General features: G+C 42.5%; 2 protein-coding genes across 5 annotated transcripts; one reads left to right on the top strand and one right to left on the bottom strand.

Moving 5' to 3' along the window:
- Positions 1 to 1078: 1078 nt before the first annotated feature.
- Positions 1079 to 4993, bottom strand: klhl31 (kelch-like family member 31). 2 transcript variants are annotated; one of them, XM_040178538.2, is made up of 3 exons: positions 4836 to 4993; positions 2746 to 3948; positions 1079 to 2651 (listed from the first exon to the last, which is right to left on the bottom strand). In XM_040178538.2, the coding sequence occupies exons 2-3, from the start codon at positions 3918 to 3920 to the stop codon at positions 1919 to 1921; spliced, it is 1908 nt and encodes a 635-aa protein (XP_040034472.2). In that variant the 5' UTR covers positions 3921 to 3948; positions 4836 to 4993; the 3' UTR covers positions 1079 to 1918. The 2 variants fall into 2 exon arrangements, with proteins under 2 accessions (XP_040034472.2, XP_040034471.2); XM_040178537.2 differs by having other exon boundaries at positions 2746 to 3951; positions 4836 to 4984.
- Positions 4994 to 5810: 817 nt separating this feature from the next.
- On the top strand, positions 5811 to 10342 carry eloal (elongin A, like). Of its 3 annotated transcripts, none has more exons than XM_040178534.2 (11): positions 5811 to 6000; positions 6809 to 6865; positions 6970 to 7082; positions 7167 to 8082; positions 8165 to 8258; positions 8342 to 8509; positions 8589 to 8686; positions 9109 to 9289; positions 9453 to 9564; positions 9912 to 10015; positions 10113 to 10342. In XM_040178534.2, the coding sequence occupies exons 1-11, from the start codon at positions 5923 to 5925 to the stop codon at positions 10172 to 10174; spliced, it is 1983 nt and encodes a 660-aa protein (XP_040034468.2). In that variant the 5' UTR covers positions 5811 to 5922; the 3' UTR covers positions 10175 to 10342. The 3 variants fall into 3 exon arrangements, 2 of the variants coding, with proteins under 2 accessions (XP_040034468.2, XP_040034469.2); XR_005712405.2 differs by having other exon boundaries at positions 5824 to 6000; positions 9109 to 9344; XM_040178535.2 differs by having other exon boundaries at positions 5867 to 6000; positions 7173 to 8082.
- Positions 10343 to 11287: the final 945 nt, after the last annotated feature.

Below are 11287 nucleotides of genomic sequence, written 5' to 3'. Positions count from 1 at the left end.
GTATTAAAATGACCAAGTCATGCTTACAATTCAAGATAGAAAGTACCACCTTTTTAGGAACACTGAATGCATCACCGTAGACAACAATGCCATCATGACAAGGCACTCAATCTTCTTGTGGGCGTGTTGTTCTGTACAAGGGTGGATCAAGTTAAAGGCCATTGAACTGACAACTGGCCCAAATAAGAATGTGGTTTAGTAATCCTCAACAAATCTAAAATTTTCCTGAAATATTTCCCCTATCTATCTAAACTGATTAAAAATACTGGCATAGGTTCACAACTCTCCTATTAAGTAGCTGACTTTGAAGTGGAAGCTTTAGTTATCATTTAACATTGCAACGATACCTCTTCCTTTAAAATTCTCTAAGTTTAACAAATCTTAATAGAATAATAGTGAATCCGATTTTAGATGCATCACGCTTTTAAGAGAGTGCTTTTAAGTGGTATTCTGCCTGATGTAAGGACACTTAAACTCATTTTGTCACATGCCTGAAGCCGTTTCCTCGCTCTAAAAATGTAATGTGTGTTTAGAGCAAATGAGTAGGAGCTCAAATATTTGCGGATTTACATTTACAGTTAGACAACCAACTGGAGGCAGGCAACGGCTAAAGGTGTGAGATTACTCACTTAAAGCCAGTGAACTTTCTTTTCTTCTTCTTTTCAGTTTTAGATTTTGAAATTTGGTTAAAAAAATGGTATCACCTAAAATGGTGTATAGATGAAACAGGTTTAAAAAATACATTTTTTATATGAGTATATATATAGATATTTATGAGTCTCTGGGTGGGACAGATTTCATGACCGGATTACAGACAAAAAGTGCTCATTCAATGTAGAAATGGAAACTTGGTACCCCAATACTACAATATATAACAATCACACAAAAGGAACCACTGAAAGGGTAAATATGAATTGAAATTGAATAAAGTGCAATACTCATGTCTACATGTAAATTCTGTTGATTTATGGAAAACAAAAAATAAACTAAAGAAAACGTGTTAGCCCACAAAATACCGTAAGTAAAGTAAAAAACACAACAAAAGTATTTTCAATAAATGACCATGGCTCGGAGAGGCTTCAATTCATCTCTTTAATTTAAAAACAAAAAATGCAAAGACATGAGCAGTCAGTGGACCCATGAATTCCAGGAAAGCTCAGGCTGACATCGTCATTCCCAACTTCTATTTTTTCTTTTTACAAAATATTGTATTGCTGTTACATCTAAACCCATTCAACTCTCATCATCCCAACATTTCCCCAACATAATCAACAATTTCTTCGCAGCAATAGTGCTTTTAAAAATCACACCACAGACGCGACAAGACAACTGCATGAAATACATGTAGAGAGACTGTGGCCTTACTGCTCCTGGGAGGTGATGTGAATATTCATTTCAGCTTCAGCTCATCATTCTGTTTGAGTACCTGAGAATCACAGAAGCTATAGTTGACATAAACACGGCTGTCACAAGATCCGTCACCGGTAATAACTATTTTGCAGACACTGGATAAAAAAAAGGCAATCATGCTACGGATTTATCTTTCATTTGGGTTTTAAATGACATTATATTTGTCATAGAAAATGGTTAGGATATTACGTCAACTGAGTTGGCCCCAAAATTTGTCTGAAATTAATAAAAATTGGTTATTGCTACATTTGATTTAAAAATGTTCTGCAACATAAATAACGCCTATAACTATGAATACTGAAAATGTGTTTCAAGGCCGTAAATTGCTTTTTCAAAAGAACATGCATCCATGTTATTACCTTTTTCCCATCTGAAGAAAGTTGACTAAATAATTATCATCTTAGATCCCGAAAAAGGGGATCGTTGGTAAAGCTTAGAACCAATATTTATTCAACGGAAATGCTGGAGACCTTTAGACATGTAAACTAGACTATTACTATCTCGACTTTTATATGCTGACTGGTGCAGAAGACACTGAACTGGCTCTGGACTCCCGGGTTTTCCTTGTGGGTATGGTGACGACGCAGCACGAGATGCCGACCGTTGCTTCTGGCAATTCATCATCCTCAGTCCACTCGTTGAGGTCAGGATTGTAAACCTGAATGCATTTCTTGTACTTCTTCTCTCCCTCGTTCCAGCCTCCGAGGAGATACACCTTGTTGTTCGAAATGGAAATACCGGCCGTGCTCACTCCCGTGCGGAGGGGGGTGCAGTAGCTCCACTGCCCGCCGTGAGGGTTGTAAGACTCGACGGCGAGGACGTCGACCCTCTCTCCCCGGCCTCCCAGCTGGCTGCCGCCGATGACGTACGCCCGGTCCCCCACGGTGGCAGCGCAGTGCCAGCCTCGAGGTGTGCTCAGACTGCTCTTGTCGTGCCAGGTGTCGGTGGAGGGGTCGTACGAGCACACGGCCCTGGAGTAGGCGTTGTTGATGTAGCCTCCCGTTACGAGGATCTTGCCGTCGATGAGGGAGCTGCCGTGGCAGCAGCGGGGCACCTCCATGGGAGCTTTCATCTGCCAGTGGTTGGAGGAGGGCACGTAGCACTCCACGGAGGCCTGAACGCCGTCACCGTTTCGCCCCCCGATGGCAAACAGGAGGCCGTTGAAGATGTTGAGGGTGAAGTGCGTGCGCTTCTGGATCATGTTGCTCAAGTGAATCCAAGTGTTGAAGCGGGGGTCGTATCTGAAGAAGGTGAGGAGGGATTTGCAGTTATTTTGTGGCCTCCCGCCAACTAATGTGACAAACTAAAAACTCATGCGTGACAGTTCATTCTTACCTGCAGAAGTTGCTGACAGCGTGTTTAGCCTGGTTCCTTGCGTCATTCTGGTCCTCACCACCCGCCACATACAGGAAGCCATCCAAGACTGCCACACACTGATTGAAGCTCTTTGCTGGCATTTCTGTCAACTTATTCCACATGTTATCCGCATCTCTATAGAGGACGTCTTTGCTGAGAGATTTCTCTGTCAGGGCGGGGCGTCCACCAACTGTTAATATCACCTTGAGGCCACCGCGTACCTTTGTTCTGCGTGACTGGAGGATGTTCTGTTGGTATGGCAGCAGATGGTAATTCATGGCATCAACAAGGAGACGGTGGCACTCCGGGTCTTGCATCATTCTGGGGGCATTCTGGACATGATTTACCAGGTCTTGGGCAGAGATAGTGCCGAAGCGGATGAGAGTCAGGAGCTCCGCCGCGTACTTCAATCTCTTCTCGTCAAAGTCCAACCACTTCATGGCGATCTGGAAGGCTGTGATCTCGGAGGGAAGCTGCAGGGAGTCGTCTGAGAGGAAAACGCTGATTTGCTCATAGGTGAGCTTCAGGAACTGCTCCATCTCGGAGAACTCAATGAAGTTCTCGCGCATGAACTTCTGAGCTGCATCCTTGCTTTCTTTGAGGTCATAAGCATTGGCGATGTTGGCCACATACATGCAGTTCTCCACGCTGAGCTCCTGCATGAGGAAATCACTACACATCTTCACCAAGGTGCCAATCTGCAGCAGCATCGCGGCGGCGATAGTGCTACCGATGCTGTACAGCGACAGGGTGAGCTTTCCAGAGTATGCGTACGTAATCGCTGTGGCGAGGCCGACCGGGGAGAGGTCGTTCAAGTCGATCTTCTGGAGGGATGAATCCTTCTTCAAGATGCCTCGAATGTACTCGCTGCAGGAGGCCATGACAACCTTGTGGACCTCAAACGACTTTGACTTGGTGCCGACCGTTAGATCGCAGAGGAAGCTGTCCTGCCTCATGCTGCACAAACCCTGCAGCAGGTTCGGGGCATACACAGAATCAGTGACCTCCGTTGAAATGGAATTTAAGCCGTTTCCTCCTTCCAACAAGGTGTTTAGCCCGTTGATCTTGTTGACGGGACTGTCCTCGACCATTAAAGTAATTTCATTTATGTCTCCTTTACTCTTTTTGGTCGCCTTGTTCTTTTTGGGTGCCATGGCTGTAGCAGCAGAACACAGCCCAGAGCTTCTGAAAGTGTACAGAAAACAGGTCAGCTTTCATCAGAAAAGTGCATGCAGACATAAACCAATAAATTGTGTCAAATGCAACTTGCGTGGAGTGATTTGACCTGGAATTAATCTGGTTTTACATCAAGTATTGGCAACAACTGTAAGTAGAAGGTAGTTATGTGGTACGCCGCATCCACAAGATTGAACTATAGACCCGTATTGTTGAGTTTTGAAAGATGTGTCTGCAGTCTTAGGGTCCATTTTGTCCTTAATTGGGCCGTATATTAACCATTTCTTCCCCTCAAACTAAGCAATAATGTACATTTCCTTTCAAAGTTATTGTGTGAAATGAGAACATTTTCTTACATTTTGTCATAAGTGGAATTTATTTAGACGCCACTAGACCCAGACACCTTTAAAAAACACGTGTCCAACTGCTGGGTGATGCTGAAGCGAAGTGAGTGCGTCAACATGCCCCTCTTTGCATCTGTCACAATTTATCAGCAGTACGTCCAGGAATAGCAACGCTGGACGTCTCACCCATGACGTTCCTTTTATAGACTTGACTTGAGCACCAGGCCTCATGTCCTCTCACTGTTCAACATCCATTTTATTATCTATCTTTTCTTTATTTGATTGGATAGTTGTTGACTTGATCTACAAGCACAATCTACAAGACCAACATGTTTCATAAACAGCCCGACTAGGTTTTGGCTGAACATTGTTCAGCCAAAACCTAGAAAACCTGAAGCTTGTTGTCACCACGTGTAAAAAAACTCATTTTAGAATGAGGTCAACAGCTTTAATCAATCCCACACAACTGACAAATGCTGTGGCATTAACTACACTGAATGGCCCATGTTAAATTGGCAAAACGATCAAGCACAGGAAAGTTCCACTTACCAGAGAAATGGAGTTGAGGTTGGTGAGGAAGGTACTTGCACCTCCAGTTACTGGAGCAGGAGAGAGAGAGAACAGCAGTCACTCTGCTGACGGAGACATACAGTTAACTCCTCCTTTTGGGGGAGCGAGTGCCAATCAAGTATTGTGCAATGCATGTGGCAGAGGAGAGGCACCACGCGACGCCCTCCCTCCCCCCATAATGTGTCCCACAATAGTCCCTCCAATCAGTTGATGTCAACACACTGTGGACGGGCTCGGCCTCCTCAATGGGTGAAGGTTTCATTCACCCGTTGTTTGTAAAAAGATCATTGGCTCTTGGTGGTGCTCTGATTATTTTATTTTAGTATACAGTGAGAAAGAAATCACTATTTTCTCATTTAGTCTTTTAGTAAAAGAAATAAATAGTAAATATTTAGAATATTAATGAATTCATGGGGTGTAATCTCATAGGCAATCTGAATGGTTATCTGCAGATTTTAGTTGGATGAAATCTAAAAGGAAAGTGTACAGAATAAACTTGAGCACCACCTCATTACCTGCACATTTGAACATGTTTGCTATAATAGAGTCCTGCCACTTTGTAGGCAAGCAGAAGACGTACGTCTGAGACGCAGAAAAAAATGATGAGGCCTAAAAATGAGCCCACCAACTACGTCTGGCGTCCTTTAGTTTCTAGGCTGATGTGTTTAATTGACTAAACCTAAGATGCGTACACATTTTTGAAACGTACATTTTCTGAAAATATGCCATCAGTAGAGTGCTAAGATCCACAATCATAAAAGAAATGCACATCTTTGGTTGCCCTCTAGGAGAACAAGGCTATTCGGTTCCAGTTTGAAGGAGACATTTCTGATTCATTTGACCCGTATAATTAAGGGCCAAAATATCCTAACAGGGGCATTTCAGAGAGTTTGTTAGCACTAATAACCCACTGCAGGCTTAAATACATACACGTCTTGTTTTGCTTCACATCGACATGCGCGTGCCTAATTGATCGATTCTGTCCCCGGTTCCGCCCATTATAACGGTGTCATCAATGGGCGCGCGCGGCCCGCTGAGTGCAGACGGCTGCACGTGAATCTCCGTGATGGACAGCAGCTCTGATGTGGCGAAGAAGCTCGTGCGGTTCAAACTTCAGCTGACGGACACAGCAGAGTCTGCCACGGTAGTAGATGCATAGATAAATTATTTATTTTTTTGCGCACAATGAGGAGCGCGGAGCGTAAAGGAGACGGTCAAATGCCTCCGGGGGAGAAATTGTTTGCAGTACGCAATCGACCACTCTCCTGTTTGTGTAGGCTTCACGCTAATTCCTTTTACAGCCAATGATGACTCCGCAAACATTGGCTCCGGTTTTTTGTAAAGCCGGTTTACTCCTTAGACTTACCTTTATGATTATAAGGACTCATGGGAGCCGTTTATTCATGGCTACACGTGCGCTACTGACGGGACTCCACTTCGAGGGTCCGGCTGTGTTTTAAAATGGGAGGCACCTTGCTGCTAAAATTGGCAACCAGTTGTCCAACTCGTGGCTGCTGTCCATCATCATCATCATCATGGGTGGAGGCCGGGGCTGCCGGGGCTGCTCTGCAGGCCTGTCTTGAATCCTAGATGTCATTAAATCTGCAAATGTCTGCATTGGATTCAAAGTTGGATGCATTAAAAGTCAAATTCAACTTTTTAAGCACAATCCGAGAAAGGTATTCAGTTGTATGGGGAGACGTCATGGCAGCCGGCTGTGTTATCCATTTATAGTTCCTGGTAAAAGGAGCAGCCTAAGAGGGTGTGTGGGGTCCCCATACATAGCTTCTGCTCCCAACGCACAGTCAGCAACTGGTGATCCAAAACCAGGACCACCGTATTTGGCATGGCAGGTTATCCTCAGTTTACTATCCATTTCAGAGGCTTATTTGGGTCATGAACATGCATGAAAACCATGCTCACATTAATGTGTTTTAATGCGCTCTTTCCAGGTTGTAAAGATTTTGCAGAAACTCAAAGATCTCGATGTAACATTAGACCTTCTTGCCGTGAGTATCTTTTGCAAAGAGTATATTTTGTGTCACAATAGTTGCTATATATTTTTTATTTTCTTTGACTGCTTAATTGCGTCTGCATATATCTTTCTCTTTAGGAAACTGGAATCGGCAAAACCGTAAACTCCCTGCGCAGACATGTGCAGGCTGGAGAATTGGCCAAGTCGCTAGTTATGGGTTGGAAAAGATTGGTCCCTAAGGAATCTAGAAGGTGATGTTTTAACATTTGTTTAATTTAGCAGTATACAGAAATTTTATAATACTGGTTTTTATCTTAATGAGTTTTTTTTTCTAGATGCAGCCTCACAGATGATGGAAATGCACCTGAGAGTTTGTCTAAAGACAAACTGCAAGACTCTCCAAATAATGGAAGTCTTACTATGGAGGATTCAAACAATAATTGCTTAAAATCTCACATTAAGAGTCAGACGTCAGATGAAGCCCTTTTCAAAACTGGCAACGGGAAAGCTGATTCAGAGAAACAATGTAGAGAATTGAAAAGACAAAAGGACCATCATGGAAATCAAGAAAAATGTCAACAGGAAAACCAGCACATCTCTCAGAACGACCTCTTAAAAAAGAACATTGACATCCAAGAGCATCAAAGGGACATTTCAGTTTCCAAGAAAGTCAAAAGGAAAGAAAGGGATGGAAAATCAAGAAACAGTGATATTCTGCTCGCAAACAAAAACACAGAGGACCCTCATCAACAATCCAGCTCTGATTTTGGAAGATTTGGTTCTGAAAAAAAGTCAAATAAGAAACAAAAACTTTCATCCAGCGAAGGCAAAGAATCCTTTTCCATTAAATCCAGTCACAAACACGTAGGAACATTAAAGCTGGCCAGTGTCAAAGAGGTCAGATCTTCTACAGTATTGAGGAGTTCAGAGGCACAAAACAAAAAAAGGAAAAAAATGACTAAAGAGAAGCACTGCACTCGAAAAGACAAACCAGTGTCTGAAGAAAAAGGACCTTCAAAAGACAAAAAGGCCAAAATAAAGCACAAAAAGGAGCAGACCAAATCAGATGAGCCCTCGTCTTTTGAATCGTTCTTGAACTATGACGTAAATGTTAAAAAGAAAAAAACATCTGGAGGGAAGAAACTGCCTAAAACACTCAAGACTGTAGCAAAAGAGAAAGAAACAAAACCGCCTGACATGAAACTTTTAATGTCCCCTGGGATGTCAATGCATTTAACTTCTCCAACACAGGTATGTTTGATAATAGTCTACTAAATTTGGCTTCTAAAGTGGAAAAACTTGGTTTATTTTTAAATTTCACTTTGTATTTCAGGAGTTTAAAGAGTCCGTACTGGAAGCCTTTAGAATCCCTTCACCCACCGGTCTGCCCGACGGTGAAAAACCATACGAGTACTTTGAGAGGAAAGGTACCGTACTAACAAACGGATGACGTGCAGATGCGTTCAGATTGCGCATTTGATTCTGGCCATTGCGCCTTTTTGTCCCACAGTTGAGAGGGAGTCAGAGTTCTGTGACTTCTCAGAGGATTCCGTGGGCTTCACTGGTCAACGCCTTAACAAAAAGATGCAAGTGTACTCGGGTGCCAAGACCGCCTTCCTCCCAACCATGATGAGCCTGCATCAGCAGTGCATTCGCACACTCCAGAATAACCTCAACTGTGAGTAAAGCTCCCTCGCCGCTGATCACACTCTGTCAGTCTGTCGGATTCGTATTTAGCTGCAGGGATTTCTCCTCAGTGCTTTATGAAACTGGAGGAGTCCCGTTTGAAATCCTCGAGCCAGTGTTGGAGAGGTGCACGCCAGAGCAGCTGCTACGCATTGAAGAATGCAACCCAGTAAGAATGTGAATGAATTCAACAGACACACGTGCTTACTTAGTGGCCACTTGATTAGGTACACCTGTCTGGCATGGCATCTACCACACTGTGTTTTAATGGTTCGCCTACTGCTAGATTTCCATTTAAAGTCCCTTGGATGAATGAATGTAATCAGTCAATCTTTCTGTTGGATGTCTTGTGTACAACATTTTAGCAAATTTCAATGGAAAGTCTTTGGTACAATATTGTCATACTTGTATACGCAGAGATGTGTCCGATTTTAAATGTCAATGAGCCGCCTTCGGCTCGAGGCCACTGTGTGTTTGTCAGTTAATCTTCTAATGACCTTCGGGAGAGAATACAAAGTCATGTAGAGAATTTAGTTTGTGTACTGTCTTTGTCGCTGGCCCCGCAATCGTTTGTCTCCAAACAATCTTCAGATCTACATGGGAGAGACGGACCACTTATGGGGGAAACATTGCCAGAGGGACTTTAAACACTCCAAACTTCAGGAGTATGAATCCTGGAAAGAGATGTACGTCAGGCTCTCTGAGGAGAGGGAAAGGAAACTCAAAAGACTCACCAAAAGCATAGTCTCTGCCCATTCTACCAGACCCAAAGGTGTGTGCTGTATACTGCGACTAAGACTTGAACAGTCTTTTTTGTGTTTATCACGGTGAGCAAAACCCAATTGAAACGGCCGATCATGACAAAGTGAAAGGTTTCTATACACTATATACAGTTTAATCTTAATGTTTTCTACACCAACTCTTTTTTTCATTAGGTCGGCAGGTGAAAATGGCATTTATTCACTCGGTTGCTAAGCCCCCGAGAGATGTGCGAATTCAGCAGGAAATTCATGGAACGGCATCTCAGCAGCCTCAGGTCAAGTCCAGGTGGGTTTCAGGGTTCTAATTATAAGGAAATATCTACAGAGGTATTGTCATTACATTACATTGTTTTGTTTTTTTCTTTTAGAAAAATCTAAAATTTCATTTATTCATATTCCTTTCACTTATGTGGTTTACCGAATTAGAGTTCATAAAACAAACCCAAGCTTATAAGAGTGGTAGTGGGATGTTGTACAGCTCAGTAGGGTCACAACTTGCTGTACACTTATGCGATAATAGCGATATATATATATATATATATATATATCTTGTCATTGAACGCCTTTTTTTGTTTTATGTGAATGTCTTCCTGTCAATTGAATCATCCACTGTGCTATTTCCTTAACTATTAGCCTCAAGGTTCAAGAAAACAGGCAGAGGCCGAGTAACGAGTCCAGCAGGTCCAGCAGCACCAGTTCAGGGGCACCGAACACACAAGACCCTCGCAAAAAAACAAGTGAGCTTGGGTGTAAATCCAATGCTCAGTAAATACGAAACGATTCATAATCCTGATGTTTTATTTCACAGTATCACCTTTTTTCTGTCTTTCACAGGAGTGGCTCCAATGATGGCCAAGTCCTTAAAGGCATTTAAGAAACAGCTGGGACGCAGATAAATGGTCTTCTATTTAAATTGAATGGAGTTGAAAGTTCACTGATTAACTTTGGATGCCTGTGCTCACTGTGGATTACTCAGTGTGGTTTGTCTGAAAATGCAGGAATGTGCAATGTATTTTCTTTAACTGTAAATTGTCCTCATGATTAAAGGGACAATTAAACGAAAAGATTCAACTGACTTGATATTTTGTCTTATAGCCTGGTTGAGCTACAACAGGTCAGCCTTGTTTGATGAAATGTGTCTCCCTCTAGAGGATACATAGATATATTTATTTTACAAATCTCCCCTACAAATTTAGTATCCTCTAAACAATTCCCACTGAACGAAATAAAAGTAGACCAATGAATAGTCTTAGTGCTAAAACTGAACACGTATTTAATAATTGGGTTTCTTGTATTAGGTTTGCTGTATTGAGAGTTTGATCATTGTTCTCATCCACATGGATATGAGCCAAATGATTCTTATGTCAATCATGTCCACTTCTCTATAATCCCTATTAAGTGGATTTGTCTTCAGTGGGGGAAGGCATCTGCTGTCCGCCTCTTCTCAAGGACCCTTTCAGTCTACTTTTGTTTTGAGCAATGATTTGGGATATTGAGGCGAGAGCTCTGAAACTGCTGTTGCCTTCAGCACCACCTGTGGCAGCCTACTGAGACCGCATTATTAATCCATCCTCGGATTTAATTATTTTTTTAATTGAAGGTGGAAGAATACATCTATGATATTTTACATTTTAAAAATAAACTAACATTTTATTAATTTCTAATACTTAAAGGCCCAATGCCCCCACCCTCCCTCACAAACGTGAACTTAACTGATATCACCTGGATAATATGATTGTGAAAGTCTAAGGGCTCTAAATGGTGTAAATACGAATGAGACCGCACATTGCCGCTGCAAATCACGTCACCATGACAACATTGAACAATATGATTTACAGTTGAGGGCATTTGTTGCATAATTTTGACTCTGGACCCTGAAAAGAGCAAAGTGGCAAAACGTTCCACGAGGAAGGAGATTCTCGTTGGGCCAACATCCATCATGACTTGGTGTCTAGGAGGCTGTTATGGCTAATGTGAGGAAATCAACTCTTTCAAGTATTAATATAGTC

The sequence above is a fragment of the Gasterosteus aculeatus genome, chromosome 6, assembly GCF_964276395.1.
Source record: "Gasterosteus aculeatus chromosome 6, fGasAcu3.hap1.1, whole genome shotgun sequence".
Lineage (NCBI taxonomy): Eukaryota > Metazoa > Chordata > Actinopteri > Perciformes > Gasterosteidae > Gasterosteus > Gasterosteus aculeatus.
The sequence above is the reverse complement of the archived record's forward strand: the minus strand, read 5'-3'. Positions and strand labels throughout refer to the sequence as shown.

Coding starts and splice junctions, on each gene's coding strand:
- klhl31 (XM_040178538.2), bottom strand. CDS start 3,920: ATGGCACCCAAAAAGAACAAGGCGACCAAAAAGAGTAAAGGAGACATA. Junction 2,652..2,745: donor GCTGTCAGCAACTTCTGCAG/GTAAGAATGAAC, acceptor CACCTTCTTCAG/ATACGACCCCCGCTTCAACA.
- eloal (XM_040178534.2), top strand. CDS start 5,923: ATGGACAGCAGCTCTGATGTGGCGAAGAAGCTCGTGCGGTTCAAACTT. Junction 6,866..6,969: donor TAACATTAGACCTTCTTGCC/GTGAGTATCTTT, acceptor CTTTCTCTTTAG/GAAACTGGAATCGGCAAAAC. Junction 10,016..10,112: donor AGACCCTCGCAAAAAAACAA/GTGAGCTTGGGT, acceptor TGTCTTTCACAG/GAGTGGCTCCAATGATGGCC.